At 48.9% G+C, this 25956-nt stretch overlaps 1 protein-coding gene across 2 annotated transcripts in view; it reads right to left on the bottom strand.

Annotated features, from left to right (window-relative positions):
• The window catches only part of LOC137532767 (sodium- and chloride-dependent GABA transporter 1), a 388606-nt gene that overhangs the window by 94033 nt on the left and 268617 nt on the right, over positions 1–25956 (bottom strand). For both annotated transcript variants that reach the window (XM_068253633.1, XM_068253634.1), the window contains exon 4: positions 25550–25650. In XM_068253633.1, coding sequence (XP_068109734.1) covers positions 25550–25650 — 101 coding nt within the window. The remainder of the gene's footprint in view (positions 1–25549; positions 25651–25956) is intronic.

Genomic DNA, 25956 nt, shown 5'->3' with positions numbered 1-25956 from the left:
TTTCCTTGCTATGTACTAATTTAATTCATTTTTGGTCAGCCGCTCCCACTTAACCGCTTTGCTTTTGGTGTATATGCAGAGCCTCTGTTTGGGTTCAAGGTGCGTTTGCAGTCTCTGGGGGGGCTCAGCGCATCTCTGATCGGAGGCTATTCAGAGGCGGCCTGGTGATGCGCTGATCCCACTTTTTGCGCAATTTTCAATTCTACTTGGTGGCGCACCCAGGCTATGCATATGCATAGGTAGGATTTAGTTAGTGTTAGGTCCCCTCCCATGGAGGATTGACTTCTTCGCAGTGGGAGGGACGAGTACTTAACAAGTTGCATGCAAGCTGTTACAGGAAACCAACATCCTCCAGTGGTAGACAGGTCATGTGTATGCTCAGTGTGTATTTTATCCCATAAGTGGGGCTTGCACTCTTTTGCAGGTATGCACTCATCTTTTTTTAACCACTTGAGGACCACAGTCTTTTCGCCCCTTAAGGACCAGAGCCTTTTTCTCCATTCAGACCACTGCAGCTTTCACGGTTTATTGCTCGGTCATACAACCTACCACCTAAAGGAATTTTACCTCCTTTTCTTGTCACTAATACAGCTTTCTTTTGGTGCTATTTGATTGCTGCTGCGAGTTTTACTTTTTAATATATTCATCAAAAAAGACATGAATTTTGTCAAAAAAATGACTTTTTTAACTTGCTGTGCTGACATTTTTTAACTTGCTGTGCTGACATTTTTCAAATAAAGTAAAATTTCCTATACGTTTGAGCGCAAAAGTTATTCTGCTACATGTCTTTGATAAAAAAAAAAAAAACATTCAGTGTATATTTATTGGATTGGGTAAAAGTTATAGCGTTTACAAACTATGGTGCCAAAAGTGAATTTTCCCATTTTCAAGCATCTCTGACTTTTCTGCGCACCTGTCAGGTTTCATGCGGGGCTAAAATTCCAGGATAGTACAAATACCCTCCAAATGACCCCATTTTGGAAAGAAGACATCCCAAAGTATTCAGTGAGAGGCATGGTGAGTTCATAGAAGATTTTATTTTGAAAATGACACTTTCTGACAACAAAAAAAAAAAGTTTCCATTTCTTCTAACTTGTGACAAAAAAAAATTAAATCTGCCACGGACTCACTATGCTCCTCTCTGAATACCTTGAAGTGTCTACTTTCCAAAATGGGGTCATTTGTGGGGTGTGTTCACTGTCCTGGCATTTTGGGGGCTACCTAATTGTAAGCACCCCGGTATCGCCGTACACAGGAGAAGTAGTATAATGTGTTTTGGGGTGTATTTTTACACATACCCATGCTGGGTGGGAGAAATATCTCCGTAAATGACAATTGTTTTATTTTTTTTACACACAATTGTCTATTTATAGAGACATTTCTCCCACTCAGCATGGGTATGTGGAAAAATACACCCCAAAACACATTATACTACTTCTCTTGAGTACGGCGATACCACATGTGTGGCACTTTTTTGCACCCTAACTGCGCTAAGGGGCCCAAAGTCCAATGAGTACCTTTAGGATTTCACAGGTCATTTTGAGAAATTTCGTTTCAAGACTACTCCTCACGGTTTAGGGCCCCTAACATGCCAGGACAGTATAGGAACCCCACAAATTACCCCATTTTAGAAACAAGACACCCCAAGGTATTCTGTTAGGAAGATTTTTTTTTTGTCACAAGTTAGCGGAAATTGATTTTAATTGTTTTTTTTTCACAAAGTGTCATTTTCCACTAACTTGTGACAAAAAATAAAATCTTCTATGAACTCACCATACTCCTAACGGAATACCTTGGGGTGTCTTCTTTCTAAAATGGGGTTATTTGTGGGGTTCCTATACTGCCCTGGCATTTTAGGGGCCCTAAACCATGAGCTGTAGTCTTGAAACCAAATGTCGCAAAATGACCTGTGAAATCCTAAAGGTACTCATTGGACTTTGGGCCCCTTAGCGCACTTAGGGTGCAAAAAAGTGCCACACATGTGGTACCGCCGTACTCAGAAGAAGTAGTATAATGTGTTTTGGGGTGTATTTTTACACATACCCATGCTGGGTGGGAGAAATATCTCTGTAAATGACAATTGTTTGATTTTTTTGTACACACAATTGTCCATTTACAGAGAGATTTCTCTCACCCAGCATGGGTATGTGTAAAAATACACCCCAAAACACAATATACTACTTCCTCTGAGTACGGCGATACCACATGTGTGACACTTTTTTGCAACCTAGGTGCGCTAAGGGGCCTAACGTCCTATTCACAGGTCATTTTGAGGCATTCGGATTCTAGACTACTGCTCACGGTTTAGGGCCCCTAAAATGCCAGGGCAGTATAGGAACCCCACAAGTGACCCCATTTTAGAAAGAAGACACCCCAAGGTATTCTGTTAGGAGTATGGTGAGTTCATAGAAGATTTTTTTTTTGTCACAAGTTAGCGGAAAATTACACTTTGTGAAAAAAAAAACAATACATATCAATTTCCGCTAACTTTTGACAAAAAATAAAATCTTCTATGAACTCATCATACACCTAACAGAATACCTTGGGGTGTCTTCTTTCTAAAATGGGGTCACTTGTGGGGTTCCTATACTGCCCTGGCATTTTACGGGCCCAAAACTGTGAGTAGTCTGGAAACCAAATTTCTCAAAATGACTGTTCAGGGGTATAAGCATCTGCAAATTTTGATGACAGGTGGTCTATGGGGGGGGGGGGGGCAAATTTTGTGGAACCGGTTATAAGCAGGGTGGCCTCTTAGATGACAGGATGTATTGGGCCTGATCTGATGGATAGGAGTGCTAGGGGAGTGACATGAGGTGATTGATGGGTGTCTCAGGGGGCGGTTAGAGGGGAAAATAGATGCAATCAATGCACTGGGGAGGTGATCGGAAGGGGGTCTGAGGGGGATCTGAGGGTTTGGCCGAGTGATCAGGAGCCCACACGGGGCAAATTAGGGCCTGATCTGATGGGTAGGTGTGCTAGGGGGTGACAGGAGGTGATTGATGGGTGTCTCAAGGTGTGATTAGAGGGGGGAATAGATGCAAGCAATGCACTAGCGAGGTGATCAGGGCTGGGGTCTGAGGGCGTTCTGAGGTGTGGGCGGGTGATTGGGTGCCCGCAAGGGGCAGATTAGGGTCAAATCTGATGGGTAACAGTGACAGGTGGTGATAGGGGGTGATTGATGGGTAATTAGTGGGTGTTTAGAGGAGAGAAGAGATGTAAACACTGCACTTGGGAGTTGATCTGATGTCGGATCTGCGGGCGATCTATTGGTGTGGGTGGGTGATCAGATAGCCCGCAAGGGGCAGGTTAGGGGCTGATTGATGGGTGGCAGTGACAGGAGGTGATTGATGGGTGGCAGTGACAGGGGGTGATTGATGGGTGATTGATGGGTGATTGACAGGTGATCAGTGGGTTATTACAGGGAATAACAGATGTAAATATTGCACTGGCGAATTGATAAGGTGGGGGGGGTCTGAGGGCAATCTAAGCGTGTGGACTGTGATTGGGTGCCCGCAAGGGGCAGATTAGGGTCTAATCTGATGGGTAACAGTGACAGGTGGTGATAGGGGGTGATTGATGGGTAATTAGTTGGTGTTTAGAGGAGAGAAGAGATGTAAACACTGCACTTGGGAGGTGATCTGATGTCGGATCTGCGGGTGATCTATTGGTGTGGGTGGGTGATTAGATTACCCGCAAGGGGCAGGTTAGGGGCTGATTGGTGTATGGCAGTGACAGGGGGTGATTGATGGGTGGCAGTGACAGGGGGTGATTGATGGGTGATTGATAGGTGATTGACAGGTGATCAGTGGGTTATTACAGGGAATGACAGATGTAAATATTGCACTGGCGAATTGATAAGGGTGGTCTGAGGGCAATCTGAGCGTGTAGGCGGGTGATTGGGTGCCCGCAAGGGGCAGATTAGGGTCTAATCTGATGGGTAACAGTGACAGGTGGTGATAGGGGGTGATTGATGGGTGATTGATGGGTAATTAGTGGGTGTTTAGAGGAGAGAAGAGATGTAAACACTGCACTTGGGAGGTGATCTGATGTCGGATCTGCGGGCGATCTATTGGTGTGGGTGGGTGATCAGATTGCCCGCAAGGGGCAGGTTAGGGGCTGATTGATGGGTGGCAGTGACAGGGGGTGATTGACGGGTGATTGACGGGTAATTGACAGGTGATTGACAGGTGATCAAGGGGGATAGATGCATACAGTACACGGGGGGGGGGGGGGTCTGGGGAGAATCTGAGGGGTGGGGGGGGGTGATCAGGAGGGAGTAGGGGGCAGATTAGGGACTAAAAAAAAAAATAGCGTTGACAGATAGTGACAGGGAGTGATTGATGGGTGATTAGGGGGGTGACTGGGTGCAAACAGTGGTCTGGGGGGTTGGCAGGGGGGTGTCTGAGGGGTGCTGTGGGCGATCAGGGGGCAGGGGGGGGAATCAGTGTGCTTGGGTGCAGACTAGGGTGGCTGCAGCCTGCCCTGGTGGTCCCTCGGACACTGGGACCACCAGGGCAGGAGGCAGCCAGTATAATAGGCTTTGTATACATTACAAAGCCTATTATACCAAGTTCATGCGGCGATCCGGGTGCTAGTAACCCGCCAGCGCTTCCGAACGGCCGGCGGGTTACAGCGAACGGGGGACGGAGCCAGTCCCCGGCGGCTGATCGCGTCACGAATGACGCGATCGCCGCATAGCAACACCCGCAGTCGCCCCCGCCGATGGGCGTATTGCGGTCGTTTGGGCCCGGACTTTGCCGCCGCCCATCGGCTGGGGGCGGTCAGGAAGTGGTTAACCTCCTTGGCGGTAATCCCGAGCTGAGCTCGGGGTATGCCGCCGGAGGTCGCCGCTCAGGCCCTGCTGGGCCGATTTCAATTCTGAAAAAAGCAGCACACGCAGCTGGCACTTTGCCAGCCGCGTGTGCTGCCCGATCGCCGCCGCTCCGCGGCGATCCGCCGCGTGCATCGGCGAAAGAGGGTCCCCCCACCTGCCCGAGCCCAGCGCAGCCGGAACAAACAGTTCCGGCCGGCGCTAGAGGCTGGATCGGGCGGCTCTGACGTCAGGACGTCGACTGACGTCCATGACGTCACTCCGCTCGACAAAAGCGAAACAAGATAGTCCGCTCATTGCGGCCTATCTTGTTACTTTCGATTGCCGGAGGCGATCGAAAGAACGCAACAGGAGCGCCCTCTAGTGGGCTTTCATGCAGCCAACTTTCAGTTGGCTGCATGAAATATTTTTTTTTTATTAAAAAAAAACCACGTTGCAGCCTCCCTGGCAAAATAAATAAACCACCAGGGAGGTTAAGTAGCGCTGCTCATTTCCTTGCTATGTACTAATTTAATTCATTTTTGGTTAGCCGCTCCCACTTAACAGCTCCACAAGAAGATGGCCAGGAAAAAGGGCTATCGCGCAGCCAGGTCCCTGAATGGGGGGCCACCAGGGGGAGACATGAGCCACTGACCAGAGGGCACAGGGGGGCAGACAGATTCAGGACAGCACAGGGCAGGGGCCAAGGGGGCGGGGAGAAGCAGAAGGGGCCAGGAGCAGTGAGCAGGGGGGCCACTAGAAGCCAGGTCGGGGGCCACGGCACGGCAAGGGGACCAGGCGGGGCAGTAGGGGCCAAAAGGCGGCAGCAGCTGGCAGGGAGTACCAGGGAGGTGAGTTCGGGGGAGGAAAGAGGGGAGAGTGAGGGGGAGGGAGAGCAAGAGGATGAGTAGGAACAAGGCTGGGACCAGCAGGAAGAAGGTTGGGGACAGCAAGAGGCTGCGGGGGACGCGACGACATGGCAACGACAGGGTGCCCGGCAGCAATATAACTGGGCGGAGGGGGGTCTCCTCTTTGTTATTACCCCCACAAGTCACCCACCAAGGCTCCAGGGAGCAGATAGCTCAGGGGCCACATGGAAAGGAAGGACCAGCGGCGCCTCCAGAATCGGACAACGGGGCAGGTGAGATTAATGGATTAACTGCTAATAAAATGCCCGTGCCTAGAGCTGCTAATATTGTTTCCCAGGATGTGGACCAGCGGACTTTGATGCTGGAAATTTTAAATGCCATTAAGGCGAATGAAACAATGCACCAGGTGGGGGCCTGGGGCGGGGGAGAGGAAGCAGGGCCCGCGAAACAGGCAGAAGGGAACGGCTTGGTCCCAGAGGTTGGGAATGGTCAACCGCCGGTAGTAGCAACTAGCGATGTAGCGAACGGTTCGCCGGCGAACGGTTCCAGGCGAACTTAGGGGGTTCGCGTTCGCCTGCACCAGGCGAACTTTTGCGGAAGTTCGATTCACCCCATAATGCACTATGAGGGTCAACTTTGACCCTCTGCATCACAGTCAGCAGGCACATTGTAGCCATTCAGGCTACACTAAGCCCTGGAGCCCCCCCCTTATATAACGCAGGCTGCGGCGGCCATTAGCCTCACTCGTGTGCCTGCTAGAGACAGACTAGGGACAGCTGCTGCAGACTTGTTCTTCTAGGGACAGATTAGTTAGGTTCTAGGCTGCTTTGCTTTCTCCTGACTGATTATTATTGCTTTTAAAGCACCCAGCAACAGCTCTTTTCAGAGCTCAACCTATACATTTTTTTTCTGTGTGTCAAACTGACACTTTTGTTGCATGCACAGCCTTGCTAATTGATATTGTGTGTGCCACTGCCAGCAGCCCAGCACATTCAGTGACTACCTGTGTGTGTGACAGGGAGCTGCACATTGTACTACCCAGTACTGCATATACCCCAGTACCTGTTGTGTTTACTTAACCCACCTCATCACTGCATATACCTAGCTTTGTGTTGAGTGAACCCAGCTCACTGCATCTAACTACCCAGTACCTGTTGTGTTTACTTAACCCACCTCATCACTGCATATACCTAGCGTTGTGTTGAGTGAACCCAGCTCACTGCATCTAACTACCTGTTGTGTTGAGTGAGAACCCACCTCACTGCATCTTAAGTACCTTTACTGTTCAGTGAACCCAGTTCACTGCATCTAACTACCCAGTACCTGTTGTGTTTACCTAACCCACCTCATCACTGCATATACCTAGCGTTGTGTTGAGTGAACCCAGCTCACTGCATCTAACTACCTGTTGTGTTGAGTGACAACCCACCTGGCCACCTCACTGCATCTAACTACCTGTTGTGTTGAGTGAGAACCCACCTCACTGCATCTTAAGTACCTTTACTGTTCAGTGAACCCAGCTCACTGCATCTAACTACCCAGTACCTGTTGTGTTTACTTAACCCACCTCATCACTGCATATACCTAGCGTTGTGTTGAGTGAACCCAGCTCACTGCATCTAACTACCTGTTGTGTTGAGTGTGAACCCACCTGGCCACCTCACTGCATCTAACTACCTGTTGTGTTGAGTGAGAACCCACCTCACTGCGTCTTAAGTACCTTTACTGTTCAGTGAACCCAGCTCACTGCATCTAACTACCCAGTACCTGTTGTGTTTACTTAACCCACCTCATCACTGCATATACCTAGCGTTGTGTTGAGTGAACCCAGCTCAGTGCATCTAAATACATGTTGTGTTGAGTGAGAACCCACCTGGCCACCTCACTGCATCTAACTACCTGTTGTGTTGAGTGAGAACCCACCTCACTGCATCTTAAGTACCTTTACTGTTCAGTGAACCCAGCTCACTGCATCTAACTACCTAGTACCTGTTCATTTACTTAAGCCACCTCATCACAGCATATACCTAGCGTTGTGTTGAGTGAACCCAGCTCACTGCATCTAACTACCTGTTGTGTTGAGTGAGAACCCACCTGGCCACCTCACTGCATCTAACTACCTGTTGTGTTGAGTGAGAACCCACCTGGCCACCTCACTGCATCTAACTACCTGTTGTGTTGAGTGAGAACCCACCTCACTGCATCTTAAGTACCTTTACTGTTCAGTGAACCCAGCTCACTGCATTTAACTACCTGTTGTGTTGAGTGAGAACCCACCTCACTGCATATAGCTAGCATACCCCCGAGATGGACAAAATGGACAAACCAGGTAGAGGAAGAGGTAGAGGCAGACCCAGAGGAAGGCCACCAGGCACCGGAAGGTCTGTGGCTGTGCGAGGTGGTGTTGCTGTGATTTCGTGCAGACCTGCCCCAAAATACAGTGCTCAGAAGAAGGCACGTGCCATCACTTCCCAAAATCGTGAGGAGGTGATTGAGTATTTAACACAGAACACCTCATCTCCCGCAGCCACCAGCGAATCGTGAGGAGGTGATTGAGTATTTAACACAGAACACCTCAACTCCCGCAGCCACCAGCGCTACAACAAGCACCACATCCGCTGCATTTGACACTTCACAGGAGTTATTTGGTGGTGGTGGTGAAATCACTGATTCCCAGCCACTACTGCAACAACAACAAGAAGGCGCAGGTACACCACCTCATACGTCTGAGTTAGGTGGCAATAGTATGGACGTAACGTGTTTGGATGGGGATGATGGTGGACCACCTGAAGTTGGTGCACTTGAGGAAGTGTCTGAGGAAAGCGAAGCTGGCCAGGAGGATTATGATGACGATTATACGGATACCACATATGTTTCCGGTAGAGGAGATGACCAGGGGGACAGTTCAGAGGAGGAGTCAGAGAGGAGTAGGAGGAGACGACTCCATGATAGAAGCAGAGGGAGCTCGTCCTCAGAAACAGCTGGGGGCAGTGTCCGGCGCCATGTATCACCAGCTATGGCCAGCCAGCCAACATGCCCTTCAACGTCAGATGCTGATGCCACCCTAGCGCCATCACCGCAGGGGGTTCAGCGGTTTGGAAATTTTTTCACGTGTGTGTCTCAGATCGGAGCAAAGCCATCTGTTGTCTCTGCCAACAAAAATTGAGCCGTGGAAAGGCCAACTCTCACGTAGGGACAAGTGCCTTATGAAGGCACCTGGAGAGAAGGCACAAACAGCTATGGCAAGAACACCTGAGGAGAAGCAGCACCCCTCAAAAGACAAGCCACCCTCCTTCTCCTCTTCCTCCTTCAGGTGCATCGTCTTCATCCACTTTCTCCCTTGCACCTTCACAGCCACCCTCCTCCACACCGCCTCTTCCCTTCAGCGGTTCCTTCTCCTCTGCCCACAGCAGTACCCAGCTGTCCGTGAAGGAAGTATTTGAGCGGAAGAAGCAAATATCTGCCAGTCACCCTCTTGCCCGGCGTCTGACAGCTGGCGTGGCGGAACTATTAGCTCGCCAGCTATTACCATACAAGCTGGTGGAGTTGGAGGCTTTCTGGAAGTTTGTGGCCATTGGTACACCGCAGTGGAAGATACCAGGCCGCAATTATTTTTCACAAAAGGCCATACCCAAACTGTACCGTGCAGTTGAGAGGCAAGTGGTGTCATCTCTGGCACACAGCGTTGGGTCAAGGGTCCACCTGACCACGGATGCCTGGTCTGCCAAGCACGGGCAGGGCCACTACATTACATACACAGCCCATTGGGTCAACCTGGTGACCGATGGCAGCAAGCAGGGAGTACGTGGCTGCGCACAGGACCGACTTGTCACACCTCCACGGCTTGCAGGCAGGCCTCCAGCCACCTCCTCTCCACCTGCTATCACCGATTCGCTGTCGTCATCCTCCTCCTCCTCCTCCTCCTTGGCTGGTGCCGCCATCTCCTCTCCAGCTACACAGCCCAGCACCCCAGGGCCTATGCTGCATGCCAGGTGCGACGGTGTCATGCAGTGTTGGACATGTCTTGGCTGAAAGCGGAGAGTCACACTGGAGCAGCTCTCCTGGCTGCTCTTAACAAACAGGTGAAGCAAAGGCTGACCCCGCACAAGCTTGAGATCGGCAACGTGGTGTGTGACAACGGCAGCAATCTCATTGCTGCGTTGAATTTGGGAAAGCTGACACACATACCCTGCATGGCACATGTGCTTAATCTGGTCGTGCAAAGATTTGTGTCCAAGTACCCAGGCTTAGAGGACGTCCTGAAGCAGGCCAGGAAGTTGTGTGGGCATTTCAGGCGCTCTTACAAGGCCATGGCACGCTTTGCGGACATTCAGTGTAGAAACAACTTGCCGGTGAGACGCCTGATTTGCGATAGCCTGACTCGCTGGAATTCCACCCTGCTGATGTTCTCTCGCCTGCTAGACCAGGAGAAAGCCGTCACCCAGTACCTGTATCATTACAGTACAAGGACACAATCTGGGAGGATGGGGATGTTGTGGCCCAACAACTGGACACTGATGCGAAATGCATGCAGGGTCATGGAGCCCTTTGAGGAGGTGACCAAACTGGTGAGTCACGATGAGGGCACCATCAGCGACTTGATCCCCTACGCCAGGGCTGCCCAATAGGTCGATCGCGATCTACCGGTAGATCGCGACCGCCTTCTTGGTAGATCGCGGCCTCTCGGCCGCGTCTCGTAAAATTTGTTGCGGCCAGCAGCTCGTGTTTAGCTGCTGGCCAGTAAGGATGCATGCGAGGAGAGAGGGAGGAGAGAGGCGGCACGGCCGCTACGTCATGGCCGGGGGCGGCGACGGGCAGCCTGCAACGTGCGTGCTTGTAACGTACCCGGCGCCGCCCCCAGCCATGACGTAGAGGCCGCGCCGCCTCTCTCTTCGCCGCCGCTTCTCCCCTGCATCCCATTGGCCTGCCAGAGTCTCTCCTCGCCGCCTCTTCTCCTCTGACTGCCTGCAGGTACATATACCTGGCTAGCCTACACTGGGGGCCCATACACCCGGCTAACTACACTGAGGGCCCATACACCCGGCTAACTACACTGAGGGCCCATACACCCGGCTAACTACACTGAGGGCCCATACACCCGACTAACTACACTGAGGGCCCATACACCCGGCTAACCTACACTGGGGGCCCATATACCTGGCTAACCTACACTGAGGGCCCATATACCTGGCTAACCTACACTGGGGGCCCATATACCTGGCTAACCTACACTGGGGGCTCATATACCTGGCTAACCTACACTGGGGGCCCATATACCTGGCTAACCTACACTGGGGGCCCATATACCTGGCTAACCTACACTGAGGGCCCATATACCTGGCTAACCTACACTGAGGGCACGTAACCTTTGCTGCAGGCACATATACCTGGCTAACCTATGCGGGGGGAGGGGGGCGTGCTTAGACGTTGGTAGATCTCCTGGCCTCGGCAAATTTTAAAGTAGCTCGCGAGCCGAAAAAGTGTGGGCAGCCCTGCCCTACGCCTACTTCCTGGAGCGTGCCATGCGTAGAGTGGTGGATACAGCTGTGGAGGAGCGTGAACAAGAAGAGTTAGGGCAGCAGGAGTCGTGGGAGCCATTTACACACGAACCCGATGTTTCCACAACACCGGCGGCAGCACAGAGGGGGGATGAGGAGGAAGAAGAGGAGTCATGTGGGGAAGCAGAGGAGTCAGACTCTGATGATGGTGATGATGAGGAAGGTGTTTCTGTGGAGGAGGAAGAGGCGGCGGAAGGAGAACAACCGCGGCAGCCATCACAGGGGGCTTCTGCTGCTCCACGTTCCCGTGGTATTGTTCGTGGCTGGGGGGAGGAAGAGGAGTTGTGTCCCGTCACTGAGGAAGAGCAAGAGGAGATGGAGAGTACGTCTGCATCCAGCTTTGTGCAGATGTCCTCTTTCATGTTGTCCAGCCTGTTGAGGGACCCCCGTATCAAAAAACTCAAGACGAATGACCTGTACTAGGTGGCCACGCTACTAGACCCTCGGTACAGGCACAAAGTGGCGGACGTCTTAGCAACTCAACAAAAGGCGGAAAGGATGCAGCACTTGCAGAACAAGCTGTCAATGATGCTTTACAATGCATTTAAGGGTGATGTGGCTGCACAACGCAATCAAGGTACCACTGGCAGTAACCCTCCTCCTCCCAAGTCCACGCAGGCAAGAACAGGACGCTCCAGCGATCTCAGGGTGATGTCGGACATGCGGACGTTCTTTAGTCCAACTCCTCGCCATAGTCCTTCCGGATCCACCCTCCACCAACGCTTGGACTGGCAGGTAGCTGACTACCTGGCCTTGAGTGTGGATGTAGACTCTGCGAAAAGCGACGATGAACCCTTGGACTACTGATTGCGCAGGCTTGACCTGTGGCCACAGCTGTCCCAATTTGCCATACAACTTCTCTCTTGCCCTGCCGCAAGCGTCCTGTCAGAAAGGACCTTCAGTGCAGCTGGAGGCATAGTTACTGAGAAGAGAAGTCACCTAAGTCACGACAGTGTTCAGTACCTGACCTTTATCAAAATGAATGAGGAATGGATCACGGAGGGCTACTGCACGACCGAAGACTAAGTCAGTCCCCACACACAGCATCTCTGCCTGCAGGCCGCTTGACTACCTTCTCCGCCACCACCAACAGGGTCCAGGACTCTAGGCGGATTCCTGAATTTTTAAGGCCGCTGCTAGCAGCGGCTGCTACACTAATTTTTCTGGTGCGTGTACATGTGCCCATCCCCCTTCGTGATCATTACCTTGCCGCGGTGAAGGGGCTTGCGCATCACAATGAAGCAATGACCGCCGGCTATTTGAGTGTCTCGGGTGGGGGTGGCACACAAAAGATAATAAGGTCGTTGCTTCATTGTGGTCAGACCAAATTTGATCAGCTGGACAGTCACTGTTCTGTCATTCAGCTACATCAGCCGGGCGAGCATATGGGCTGAAAAGCCACCATCACCTGCACTCTCGTCATGGTGCGCACCAGTCCAGCATGGCCGTCACTACACAAACGGCTGTTTGCAGTCACTGCATACCTTTCACTGCATCTGTGACTGCACATTATACCTGGCAGTCAGTGCATAACTTGCACTTGAATGGATACACTTTTAAACAATTTAAAAATACAACCATCTATCATTTTCAAAAAATTTAAAAAAAGGGCAAAAAAACTTGCCCTCCGTAAAACATTCTTGGCAAATGCTTTCGACTTGGTTTGTCTTCCGCTGGCTCAAGGGTCCATCTGACCACAGATGCCTGGTCTGCAAAGCACGGTCAGGGCAGGGGAATCCAACCTTCATTCCCCGTGGTGACAATGGCAGACTTGCCCTCCATAACGGATTCCCGTTAAAGGATTTAAAGTTAATTCATTTCAAATACACAACAGGGCCTCGAAAGTCCGCCTCCTGTATGGTCTTTTTTGGTCACTACCTCGGGGCGGGCGTGCATGCCTGCCTGCTGCCCTCCTTGGATGTGTAGTGGTAGCCGTTTCTCAGGCTCCATACCGGATTCCATCCCTCATTCCCCGGCCATTACCCGGGGTCACAAATGGCAGACTTGCCCGCCTCCATATGATTCTCGTGAAAGGAATGTGGTGTCATCTTTGCCCGCCATAACTGGTTCTCGTTAAAGGATTTAAAGTACATTCAGTTCAAATACACAGCAGGGCCTCGAAAGTCCTCCTCCTGTATTGTTATTTTTGGTCACTACCTCAGGGCGGGCGGACGTGCATGCCTGCCCGCTGCCCTCCTTGGATGTGTAGTGGTAGCCGTTGCTCAGGCTCCACACCGAATTCAAACCCCTCATTCCCCGGCCATTACCCAGGGTCGCAATGGCAGACTTGCCCGCCTCCACAGGATTCTCATTGTAGCGGTACTGAACAAGTACACAGCAAGAAGAAAATGTAATTTAAAAACTAAACGTAAGCTTTTTAACAATGCCATGGAAAGTGTTATAATTTAAGTAGGCCTCAGTTATTTGGACTGAGTTAGTCAAAAAGGCTTGATGAGCAGACCTGTCCTTTAAGGGGATTTTCTCTGAAGAGAGAAAATCTGCAGTTCTGTCAGCAGAACTAGAACATACCAAGAAGCTGTTCTGAACAAGGCCGCAGGTCTCCCTGACCTGGACATGGAACAATAAACATCAGCCATGTTTTGTAAATATCCACGTTCCTGCATTGATTATTAATCGAGTAGGCGGGTATGATGACACCACGAGTGGGTCCACCAATAGACTGATATAGGGGGTGGCGAAGATGATGTCATATTTAACTCTTTCCTAGTCGGTATTAAATCTGGAGCGAGCGATGGAGAAGGCACTTCTGCTTCTTCCTTCCGCACTAGCTCGCAAGGCCGACTGGGACCTCTAAGCATGTTCTTCCCTTATGTAATCTGATCTAATGTCTGCTGTACATAGGTAGTTTAGTGGAACGTAGGTTAGCAAGAAGTGCCTGAGTGACTTCAGTAGGGAGTCTAATCACGAGCTTGTAATGCAACATGAAGATTGGCATGGCTAGGATTGATGAATGTATCTATCTGTATTTCTGTAGTCCTGAATAAATAACGTAAACATTGAAGAAGCCTGAGAAAGTCTATCTACTGTTTGCTGTGTGGAGAGTCAAGTGATCTCACAGTCTGTGAGACGATGGTGTCGAAGCAAGGTGATAAGAACAGTTTATAACAGTGGTGCCTGAAATCCTTCCCTGCCTAGCAAAACAGGCAGACGGGGCCGGGGCCGAAAATGGTTTCAAGATATTCCACAGCAAAACAAGCGGAATAGACTGTAAAGCTTATCAAGCTGATACTGATAAGCTGGTGTGAGTGTGTGCGGGAGCCAAGCACACGGCAGCAATTCGAGAAATCAGCGGCGAAACTCTTGGACGTTACACTGTGACTGCATTGTGCACTGTGGTCACCAGCCGAAATATGGGTCGAACGGGACACTCCGGGGCCAGCTTGCAACTCGCTGTGGGAGATGTCGATCCACTGAGCCAGTCCTGTGTGGGGACGGAGATGACGGTGATTAAACGCTCAGAACGTTCCGGAGTCCATGGAAGTTTCGCAGGTGAAGTTGCGGGAATGCTGGTTTATTGCCAAGAATCTGCTGCTTAGGCAAGTTTGTTTGACGTTGTTATATGGCGTTATTGGTGTTATAACAAGGAGAGGATAATGTGTTAATGTGTATATTCTGTGTTAATTGCAGTGTGGAGGCTGCGGTGAGGAGAGGTGCAGCTCCGATGTAAATACAGAATGTGTTTTCAGAGTTTATGCGCTTTGATTGTTTCTTAGGATTCGATGTTCCTGTGTGGCAGATGTTTTGTTTTCTCTCTCTCTGGGTTTTGTTTTGTTTTTCTCTCCCTGTCCAGAGACTGGGCAGGATGATAGATAAGGGGGGGGGGGGGTCCCCCGCGGCAGAGGGAAACCAACAGTGTTAGTGGTGGACAGGGGAGAGAGGTAGCAGAGTAGACAGGAGAGAACAGTTGTAGAACTCAGAAGTAAGTTTTCTCTCGGTGAGCTGTTTTTTTCTTTTCTTTTCTTTTCGGGGAGCTGGGTGGACAGCCCTTGTCTCTGGGTAGCTGTGTAAGTTTGCATAGTGACAGCTGAGATAATGGGTGAGGTTTTTGTTTATTTTTTCTCCGTGCGTTTCCAGTCAGAGTTGCTAACATGCTTGTAAATATCTGCATCTGTTATGTTGTTCAGCCAGCTCGTCTGTTGTTCGTCTCAGTAATAGTGCTGTAATAGTTCTGAGTTATGGCTGAGATAAGCTGCAGATGAGTTGTGGAGAGAGGGAGGTTTCCACGTCCCAAGGATTTCTCCTTAGGTTTTTACGGACATCCAGGAATGTACGATTTTTTTTTTTACTCTGCATTGTGGATAGATGCTTTGTAATTATGCACAAAATGTTTGGTCTGTGTGAGGTTTGTTTTCTCTCCTAAGATATAGGAACCAGAGGCTGCTATGGGAGCAGCCATCTTAGCTGGCAGTCCAGGACTCAAAATGGCGGCAGTGGAGAGAGCCCGCCCCCGAGAGTCATGGCCCCCACACGTCATGGCAGGGGGGGAGGAGGGGCTGGGGGATCCACGTCACATCAGGCTGTGCTCGCGGCTCCGGGCAGAGCAGCTGAAAGGAAGGGGGGTAGAAATACAGAGACATTCTCCTGTGTGTCTCGGTTCTCAAAGTATTTCCCCAGAGCTTTTCCCTGGGTCCATGGAAAGGAATGCCAGAATAGGAAGTGTTTCCCAGCTAGGTGCAGGGACACACGTAGCAGTGCAGATCAGGAAAGGGTCTGTACTGAGTTGCTTATGGGATTATTCCTGTAAGTGGGGCACCTTAATGGGTGGTGCAGCATGAGTTCCCAATAGAGTATAGGGGGGGACAGTGCATCAGGGGGGTGCCGGAGTTGGAAAAAAGGGAGTTGACCAATTCGGGTTTCCGTCGCCGCTTCTGCAGAGCGGTAACGTTTTTTTCCGGTTTTTGTCGTGGACAGGGCCAGAGCTTGACTGAGTGGTCTATGCTGGGCTGGGGCTGTTTTTTTTTGTGCGTTTTTTTTTCGTCCACTGATTGGTCAAATATGTTTTTTCCAGCTCCTATCAATTGTAGCACAAAAAACAAGGACTGACAGCAGTTCATGGGGCAATTATACAGATGATAAAATTGCCGTTTACAGAGTGATAGTGTATCAGTACGCTGTTTTCCATGTGACTACCTTCCATGTGGGCATTCAGGGATCTGCATACAGGCATGTGACGCTGGTATGCTTAGCCCTGCACCCTGTGTAGTTTAAGTGCAAAGTGCTCCTTCCTACAGGGAGGCAGCCGTTTTTTGTGAGGTCTGGGGGTAGTGGCACGGCAAACATTGATCAGAGGGTACAACACACAGAACTTCTAGCAGAGCTGGTATCGCGAGGAAGTTCTAGATAAGTAAATGCGATAATGAGTAAGAGCATTGCAGGCTCACCTGCAAAGCAGCATCAGGTGTGGCATCCGTAATCTGTGCATGCGACGGCCGCGCATGGACAGATAAGGGGGGATGTGGAGTGAGCTGCAATGAGGTGAGAGCTTCCAAAGGTGAAGTCCACGGGAGCATATTTTAAACAGGTAAGTACTGAGGATAGTACTGAGGTAGGGGGGTGAAGTTTAACTCCAATCTACCAATAAGAGTAAACAGAGTTCATGAGAACCATAAAACAACGAGATCAATTACGGTATATATTGATCATTTTAAAGGGTAAAGAGTACAAGCCGCAGGGCGAATCCCAAATCATTAACCTCCTTGCCGGTCTAAAAAATCCGGCAAGGAGGCAGCGCCGTACATTTTTTTAATTTTTTTTTTTTTTTAATCATGTAGCGAGCCAAGGGCTCGCTACATGATAGCCGCTAAGCGGCGGCATCCCCCCACCCACTCCGATCGCCTTCGGCGATCAGAGTATGCAGGGAATCCCGTTGAGAACGGGATTTCCTGCAGGGCTTCCCCGGTCGCCATGGCGACGGGGCGGGATGACGTCACCGACGTCATGGACGTCGGGACGTCATAGGGAATCCCGATCCGCCCCTCAATGCTGCCTGGCACTGATTGGCCAGGCAGCGCAGGGCTCTGGGGCGGGGGGGAGCGACTCGGCGCGGCGGATTGCGGCGGATCGGTGGCGATCGGAAGTTACAAGCAGCTAGCAAAGTGCTAGCTGCTTGTAACAAAAAAAAATTATGCAAATCGGCCCAGCGGGGCCTGAGATATCCTCCTGCGCAGGTTACCCCGAGCTGAGCTCGGGATAACCGGCAAGGAGGTTAATAAGAATTGATTTGTTTGTATTTCGATTTCAGGTGTTTGGCAATATGGAATGGAGACAGCTGCAGTGCTGGCAGCAAGGATGGAGATATCAGTCGGATAAGCGAAAGGTTCCAGATGCCAATCTAAGCTTGGAGGAACACGAGATTCCTGAAATCGGAAAGAGACTAAAACACGAGATACCTGAAATCGGAAAGAGACTAAAACACGAGATTCCTGAAATTGGAAAGAGACTAAAACACGAGATTTCGGAGATCGGAAAGAGACTAACAAAACTGTCTAAGCAAAGCATAATGCAAAGTGCTAATGTTTTTCTTTCCCAAGGTGGTGCTTTTATAATGAAGAGTACCATGCTGATGGTGATCCTAGGTTGCCATTCCATCCTAGGAGAACGAAGAGAGGACATTCTCATGTATAATAAGGGGTTAATGAGAATGCAAGGCCCAAGCATGTTAATGTTGGGTGACAAAGGTACTGATCCTTTCACACCTCCCTCTGATTGGCACAGATGGACCAAGCAGGGATGGAGGGAAAGAGCAGGAGAAAACAAATTTCATGGCACAATGTGGGTGAAAGGTCTGAAGGGTCAGGTGTGCGGGCAGTGGGGATTGAATGGCAATGTAAATCTGCTATTTAATACCACACTCCCAGAATCGACGCACCGATCCAAAGGTTTGTTAAAAGGTACATTGCAGTACAATGGGTACGTGCAAAAGGTGGAGTGTGTGATTCAGGGGTACCTTGTCTTGGTTATGCAGAGTGAGATGGTTCCAGATTGGAGAGGAACGAGTAGGAGGCGTCAATTCTCCTGCCGGAGAGACGCGGGGGACAACATCACACTCTGGAGCTACCAACAGAGAGTGCCTCTGAAACAACTTTACACACGTAAAGGCTGGAAAGCCGAGGGTGGGTGGTTCTCGAAACAAGAAGTAAAAATCGAGATCAAGCCACATTTCCAGGTGACAAAGAGGGTGGGGAGAGCGGTCCCGGGGGAGGGAAAGCCCACACAGGGAACCCCATTCACACCACACGGGTCACAACAGGGGACGATATTACACAGTCCATATGCAACAGCTTATTCTCATGATAGTTGGGTAAGTGAAGAGGTACTCTTAATCGAACGATTGCAGAGAGTACAATCTTCCCGACCTCAGGTACATAGTGTGCCTCAGGAGATAAGGGGGGAAGAGGTCCAATCAGGACAGCTGGGGACATATTTTGTCAGCGAGAGATTGGACAAGGGGAGGTATATTAATTTTTCTGGAGAAGGATCTTTTGCATGGCAGCTTCGAGATGTTTGGGTGAACAAATGGAAACGGTGCAACATTCCTTTAGGCACCGCTACTTCCTTAGTTCCCACCTTAACCCGTGTCTTACACCAGGACCTGAGAGGTCAACCTTTTTTGGTGCTAGACGGGGAGGTGAAGCAAGTAGAGTTGTCCTCATGCGGGCAATTCTTGCAGAAGTACCTGCGTTGGCCGGGGCAAGTCAAATTTAGTGAAGAAGCCTGCAGGCTCAATAACGCAGAATGCGAGACTACCATTCAAAAGATCCACCCTGAAGCCCAACCGATAGTTCCGGTGGCTGAAGGAAAGGTTTGGTTTTTTAACATAAGTTCTAATGATACATTCAAGGTAAATTCTCATAATTGTTCCGATAAGGGGGAGTTTCCAAGGGGAACATATTGTGGGAGCGGAGATCCCATATGGATCCAGTCATCCAGGTTGGATGACGTTGGTTCTCAAATTGTTAAGAGAACTCTAAAGTGCAAAGTTTCACGGGTAGTTCCCGTCCTGAAAGAGAACATGACATGGGACAAAGGGGAACAGGTGTTGATTCAAGACGACCACATTTTGTTACAAAGGTTAAACAAACAGTACACTAAGTTAGAGGTAAGATTTCACCATGATACAGGTGATCTTCACGAGGTAGAACACAAAAATGAGCAGGTGAGTTCCAGTCTGCCCTGGTGGACAAAGGTTCCGGTGATGTTCCAGGGACACTCGGACGGGGCATCTGCAGTTCCAAAGTTCTTTCTACACCCACTGGTCGTCTGGATGGGGATGACAACTTTAGGCATCATGGTCCAGGTGAGGTTGCGGGTTAAAATTACGTAAAATAAATTAACCTGGTCCAGAGATTGGTGCCTCATAAACAATCTACTGAACCAATAGTTTAAATTAAGGGATCTACAGGGTTACGGGTATAGGTTTAGTAGTACCTGTGATGGAGCTGATTGTATAAAGGCGCTCTTTTAGAAGGCACCTGGCACTGCTCCATCGAGTAACAAACAAACGAGTTTCACTTTTCTGTGGTCATGCAAGTTTGTGAGTGATACGCAAGTGACGCAAATGCTGAGCATGTGGTATTGAGGGACTTAGAAGTAGGGCCTCCCCAGAGAGCCTGGTTACAGGAAGACCAAGACTCCAAGAGGTCTTGCTCTCTCTCTCTTCCAGGGGTAACAGCCTAGAGCAGAGAAGTTGTGTGAGCACGAACATCGAAAAGTGAAATCTAAAGAAAAGAAACCAGGTACGGGTTAGGTTCAGAAGTGGGGATCTGCGGATCAAGCCTTTTTAGGGGGGATTGTTATAATTTAAGTAGGCCTCAGTTATTTGGACTGAGTTAGTCAAAAAGGCTTGATGAGCAGACCTGTCCTTTAAGGGGATTTTCTCTGAAGAGAGAAAATCTGCAGTTCTGTCAGCAGAACTAGAACATACCAAGAAGCTGTTCTGAACAAGGCCGCAGGTCTCCCTGACCTGGACATGGAACAATAAACATCAGCCATGTTTTGTAAATATCCACGTTCCTGCATGTATGTCAAATGTCTCATTGATTATTAATCGAGTAGGCGGGTATGATGACACCACGAGTGGGTCCACCAATAGACTGATATAGGGGGTGGCGAAGATGATGTCATATTTAACTCTTTCCTAGTTGGTATTAAATCTGGAGCGAGCGATGGAGAAGGCACTTCTGCTTCTTCCTTCCGCACTAGCTCGCAAGGCCGACTGGGACCTCTAAGCATGTTCTTCCCTTATGTAATCTGATCTAATGTCTGCTGTACATAGGTAGTTTAGTGGAACGTAGGTTAGCAAGAAGTGCCTGAGTGACTTCAGTAGGGAGTCTAATCACGAGCTTGTAATGCAACATGAAGATTGGCATGGCTAGGATATGATGAATGTATCTATCTGTATTTCTGTAGTCCTGAATAAATAACGTAAACATTGAAGAAGCCTGAGAAAGTCTATCTACTGTTTGCTGTGTGGAGAGTCAAGTGATCTCACAGTCTGTGAGACGATGGTGTCGAAGCAAGGTGATAAGAACAGTTTATAACAGAAAGTTGAGAAGGAAGTCACACATTACCTGACATCACTGAGTGAGGAAGAGCAATCTCGCCATGTTGCGCAGTAGTCCAGCATGGCCGTCACTACACAAACAGCTGTTTGTGGTGCGTTACACAGTGAGTTTGGTGTGTCAGTGTGAAGCAGTACTCTAATTACACTCCCTGATTGATGTATACGCATGCAAGATGTTTTAAAGCACGTTAGGCCTGCAATTTAGCATTCAATGTGATTTCTGCCCTTAAAACGCTGCTTTGCGTCACATCCAGATTTTTCCCCGGGACTTTTGGCATGTATCCCACTCCGCCATGCCCCCCTCCAGGTGTTAGACCCCTTGAAACATCTTTTCCATCACTTTTGTGGCCAGCATAATTTTTTCTATTTTTCAAAGTTCGCCTCCCCATTGAACTTCTCCGCGAACCAAACCTTCCGCGGAAGTTCGCGAACCCGGTTCGCGGACCGAAAATCGGAGGTTCACGACATCTCTAGTAGCAACCCCAGAGGTGGGAGCGACCGAGAAATCTGAACGGCCACCCCGAGTGGCCGATTCGGGCAAGAGCAACACCTATGTCTGTTTCGTGGGTCCATTGGGGTTCCATGTATCAGAGGAAACAAAGGAAAAAATTTGGAAAGGTCAGTACATATACATATTCACGGTGCTCCCGCTAGATAGTTACAACATAGAAAAATGGGAAAGGGGCAAGGAGCACCGCAAGGAGGAGGACGACCAAAGGCGGATGTATAGATTGATACCTAGGACATTCCCCAATTGGTCGAGAGCTTTTCACATCTTCGCCAGCATAGTGGGAGAAAAGACCCCAGAGCAGTGCGCAGCGATGTTTTGTTACCTAGATGGCATCGGGAAGGCATATCACAAGTATGGAGGGAAGGCCTGGCTGCTCTATGATGAACAGTTCCGGCAAAAAATGGCAGTCAGACCATCCTTGACTTGGGAACACAGGTACATCATGCTATGGATGTCGCTGAGTAGCCCAGCCAAGCCGGAGTACGGTAGCGGGTACAAGGGGGGCCACAACACCCCCTTTCAAGCAGCGGACGGCGGGCCAGATGCCTCGCTGGCCCAGCAGAAAAAAAGGTTTATGCTGGAACTACAACAATGATACCTGCGAGCGGGGAACTACATGCAGATATAAGCACGATTGCGCGGCCTGCGGGGCCAGCGGGCACCCAGGGGCTAATTGTTTCAAAAGAAACAAAAACACACAGGGAACCAAGACAGAGCAAGGAACTGTGAAAGGGGGTCACGCCAGTTAATGTCAGGGCGATGGCCCCATGGCTAGATAGGTACCCCAATATGGAGCAGGCCGACCTTCTAGCATATGGCTTTCGAGAGGGGTTTACAATGCCATGCAAATCGGCCTACTCAACCGGCAAACGCAAAAATTTGAAATCCGCTCACCAATTCCCAGAGGTGGTGGCACAGAAACTTGACAAGGAGCTAGCCATGGAAAGGATGGCAGGCCCCCTTTCAGCACCCACCCATACCCAATCTACACATCTCACCCCTAGGCGTGGTCCTCAAAAAAAAGGCAGGTAAATATCGCCTTACCCATCACCTATCGCACCCATGGGCACATCGGTAAGCGACGGGATCGACCCAGACTTAGCGGCGGTACGCTATGCATCCTGCGACAGGGCCTCGGCCCTGGCGAAAAGAATGGAAAAAAATGATTGGGCCATCACGCTGGCACTGCTGATTGAACTACTGGGTGCACTGAAGGTATATTGCCGCAGTGAACACAAAGTTCATCTGTTTCAACTGGCTTTTGCATTAGCCTTCCATGGAGCTCTAAGGTTGGGGGAGCTGGTAGGCCCCAATAGAAGTAGAGGGGGGGGGGGTACAACGGGAGGGTATCTCACTGTCTCAAGGCAGCTTGTGTGTGCACATCCCCAGGTCAAAGACTGACCAAAGGGCCCACACTGCTCGAAAAGCCGGCAGGGCACCTAGAAAGGGATGGAGTGCACTTAAACGACCTGGGCAACAGCATCTTATTATATGGCCTGAGAGAGGCTCTCGAGGCAGCGCTCTGCGTGTGGGCGGGCATTCGTCCTTGAGATGGCAAGGACAAATGCTGTGGCGGGTCCTTGACAATGCCGTATCTTTGGACATCGAGAAAGTATTTCCCACCGAGCTGGCATAACCAATTAATGCGCCGAATGAGGATCCCATAATGGAATATATATGATAATGGATAATGGCAATAATGGATAATGCAATAATGGAGTGAGGAGTGGTGGTATAATGTGATAATGTAAGCCGAAGGCTGGTGGCCGGCACGTGAGGGCATTGTCAAGGGACCTGCAGAGCGCTCAAGCGCCCCGCCATCTGTTTAATGGAGATATGTTTGTTATTGTAATATGTTTTCTCCCCCTTTTTATTTCAGTGTTTTTGTCACAGCTCATCGAATGTATAATGTTAATACTGTAATAAAGCTGTGGCCTTGTAACTCCAATTGGGTGTCATAGCTTCTGTTACGGTGATTAATAAGGTCGGCTCAAATAGGGCCCTACCCTGGTCATGCATCAGCACCATCTTGCCGCTGGAATGTCTCAAATTTGGCTGCGGCTTCTGAAGCAGATTGAGTATTCACACAGGAGACCTCCAGGTGTGACAATGCTCGGAAGGTGAATATACTAGAATGTTTAGTGGTGCATCAGGTTCCAGTAAAAAATAGGTTAATGGATTTCGGTTCTGGAGCTTTCCTCACTTGCTGCCTCATGCCATTAGCTTCTGACCACACCCTCCAAAATAGTATTATTTTTCCATACTGGTCATTGTTTTTAGATCTAGAAGTCCATAGATTAAGTTACATGTAGCAAATTGGAATGATACACGAAATATGTAAAAAATGTTCATCTTTTTAATCCTTTTATACATTCTTTGGAGAGCCTCCCTCCCAGTGTCAAACTACTGATCCCTCTTGGTGGTTGGCTTTTGGCTAGAACAATTATTTGTTTTTACATTTTCCTATCTACTATCCTATTTTTTTTCTTACCAAACTCTGCATAGTTAATACAAAAGTTTCATACCCAACCCATTCATTGTTAGGCTGTTTGCATCACGGTTTGGTTGTTTCTTGTTTATGCCTTTAGTTTCTTGTGCCAAAAATAATTAATCAAGGTGTTCTTTCAGCATAACAATATCAACAAATGGGAAATATCTTACAAAAAGAGAGAACCAAACTCAACATAGTACTTATCCTAAAATCTCTATCATTTCCTCATTCTCCATGCAGTCACCACTTTCATCCCTTCTTCCATCCATCTCTCTTCTTCTTCTCTCTCCCACCTGGCCAGAACTTGCCATGTATTTTTCCATATTCTAACCTTTGATGTGTTTATTTCTCAGAATCAGAATTTACCCTGACTGTCTGAAATTTCCTGTTCATTTTTTAAAATCTATTTCTCTGCACACAGGCTTCCAGCTATCATTGTCCTGATTTCTTTTAATACTATTATTGCACTGTTTTCTTCTGCTTCTAATATGCTCAATGTGGCTGACCCAATTGTTAAATTACAGTTATGTGCCACATATTTCTAGCCAAAGACAATTATTTCTACCCAGAATTTTTTAACCATTGAACAGCTCCACTTCATATGTATTTCGAAACCCCTATGCCAGAATACCCCACTATAACAGTCAATGTAGATCAATATAACAGCCCAGTATCCATAGCAGGCAATAGAGCTGCTTCACCAAAGAATACACATACTTTATCCAAACTACATTATCACAGAGACTTAATTTACAGATAATTCACCTTCAAAATTAGTGTGTGTGTAGTTCCTTGCTTCCCTGAGTTTCAAAAAAAGGTTGATGCGTATTCACTTAGCTCACAGGCAGTGAGATGCACTTTTTAGTGACTAAAGCGTGCAGCAACAGTCACAACCAGATGGTTATATTAAGTATAACAGGTAGTGTAGCTCGGTATAACAGCCACTCACGGGTGTAGGGGACCATGGTCGCAGTGGTCACATGTGCAAATGGGCCAGGGGCCCTGAGAGGCCTGCTCATCCTCCACATGTGCTGCGCTAGAGGGCGCAGCAGTGGGAAAAAGAGCAACGGCAAAGGGGGTCATCAAATACTCACTGCGCCTGGATCCATGCACTGCATGTACTTACTTCTTCCTGTTCTTGCATTACATCTCAAGAGCACCTATTCCTGGCTACCTATACTAAGCGCCTATTCCTGGCTACCTAGGCTACCTATATTGAGCACCTATTCCTAGCTACCTATACTGAGCGTCATCTCTCAGTCACCTGTGCTCATCCTGTTTGCGCTATGCCACGCTGTCTATCCTGTTTCCGGACCTGGAAGCTGGATTAGGAGTTTAGGAGACAGGGACTCAAACTATTATCAGGAAGCAAGGTACTCACATGTGTTTCTCCTCCATCTGAGCTAAGGGCTATCCTATAGTTCGTGCTCGATCTTACTACACTGGAGCAAATCATCCCTCACTTGAAAGCCATGGTTGCCTTTCTGCAACCTGGTTTTGTGAGTACTCATTTGTCATATTTTTCTTTCCAAATGACTTGATATGCTACACCATAAGGGGCACCTAATTCTCTCCTTTTTTTTTTTTTAACCTTCCTCTGGAAGAACAACAGGTATTCACCCACACTGCTAATAAAGCACAGAAGGATGCATTTTAAATCAAACAATGCATGACTATAGTTTAAAATTCTAAGCAAAAACAGGCTCAACAAATGTCACTATACTTACTGGGGTGAATGAGTTGTATAAATAATATATGGCCCAGGAGATGATGACAATGTAGTAGATATTTAGCCAGAATGACAGTACAGCAGCAGCCAGCCCCACACCTGTAGATTAAACAAATATACACTATGTATAATCATTCAAATGTACAACAAGGTACTTAACCTAGTGAAAATGGTAAATACTGTAACAAGGTGTTTATGAATACTTGCTCTCCTTACATCGCATGTGTATTGTATTGCACTGTCCACATTTTGATTTTAGTGATTTTTTTTTTTGTAAAAAAAAAAAAAAGAGAGAAAATGCTTCTTAGGATTTTCCATTTTGCCTGTGTCTATCTTGAAGCCAATCCTGATATCATTTCCTCCCTTACTCTCCTCTGCCTCATTTTATATGCATTTCCTGCCCCC

This window comes from Hyperolius riggenbachi, chromosome 9 (genome assembly GCF_040937935.1).
Source record: "Hyperolius riggenbachi isolate aHypRig1 chromosome 9, aHypRig1.pri, whole genome shotgun sequence".
NCBI classification, from domain to species: Eukaryota; Metazoa; Chordata; class Amphibia; order Anura; family Hyperoliidae; genus Hyperolius; species Hyperolius riggenbachi.
This window is presented reverse-complemented; position numbering and strand designations above follow the sequence as displayed.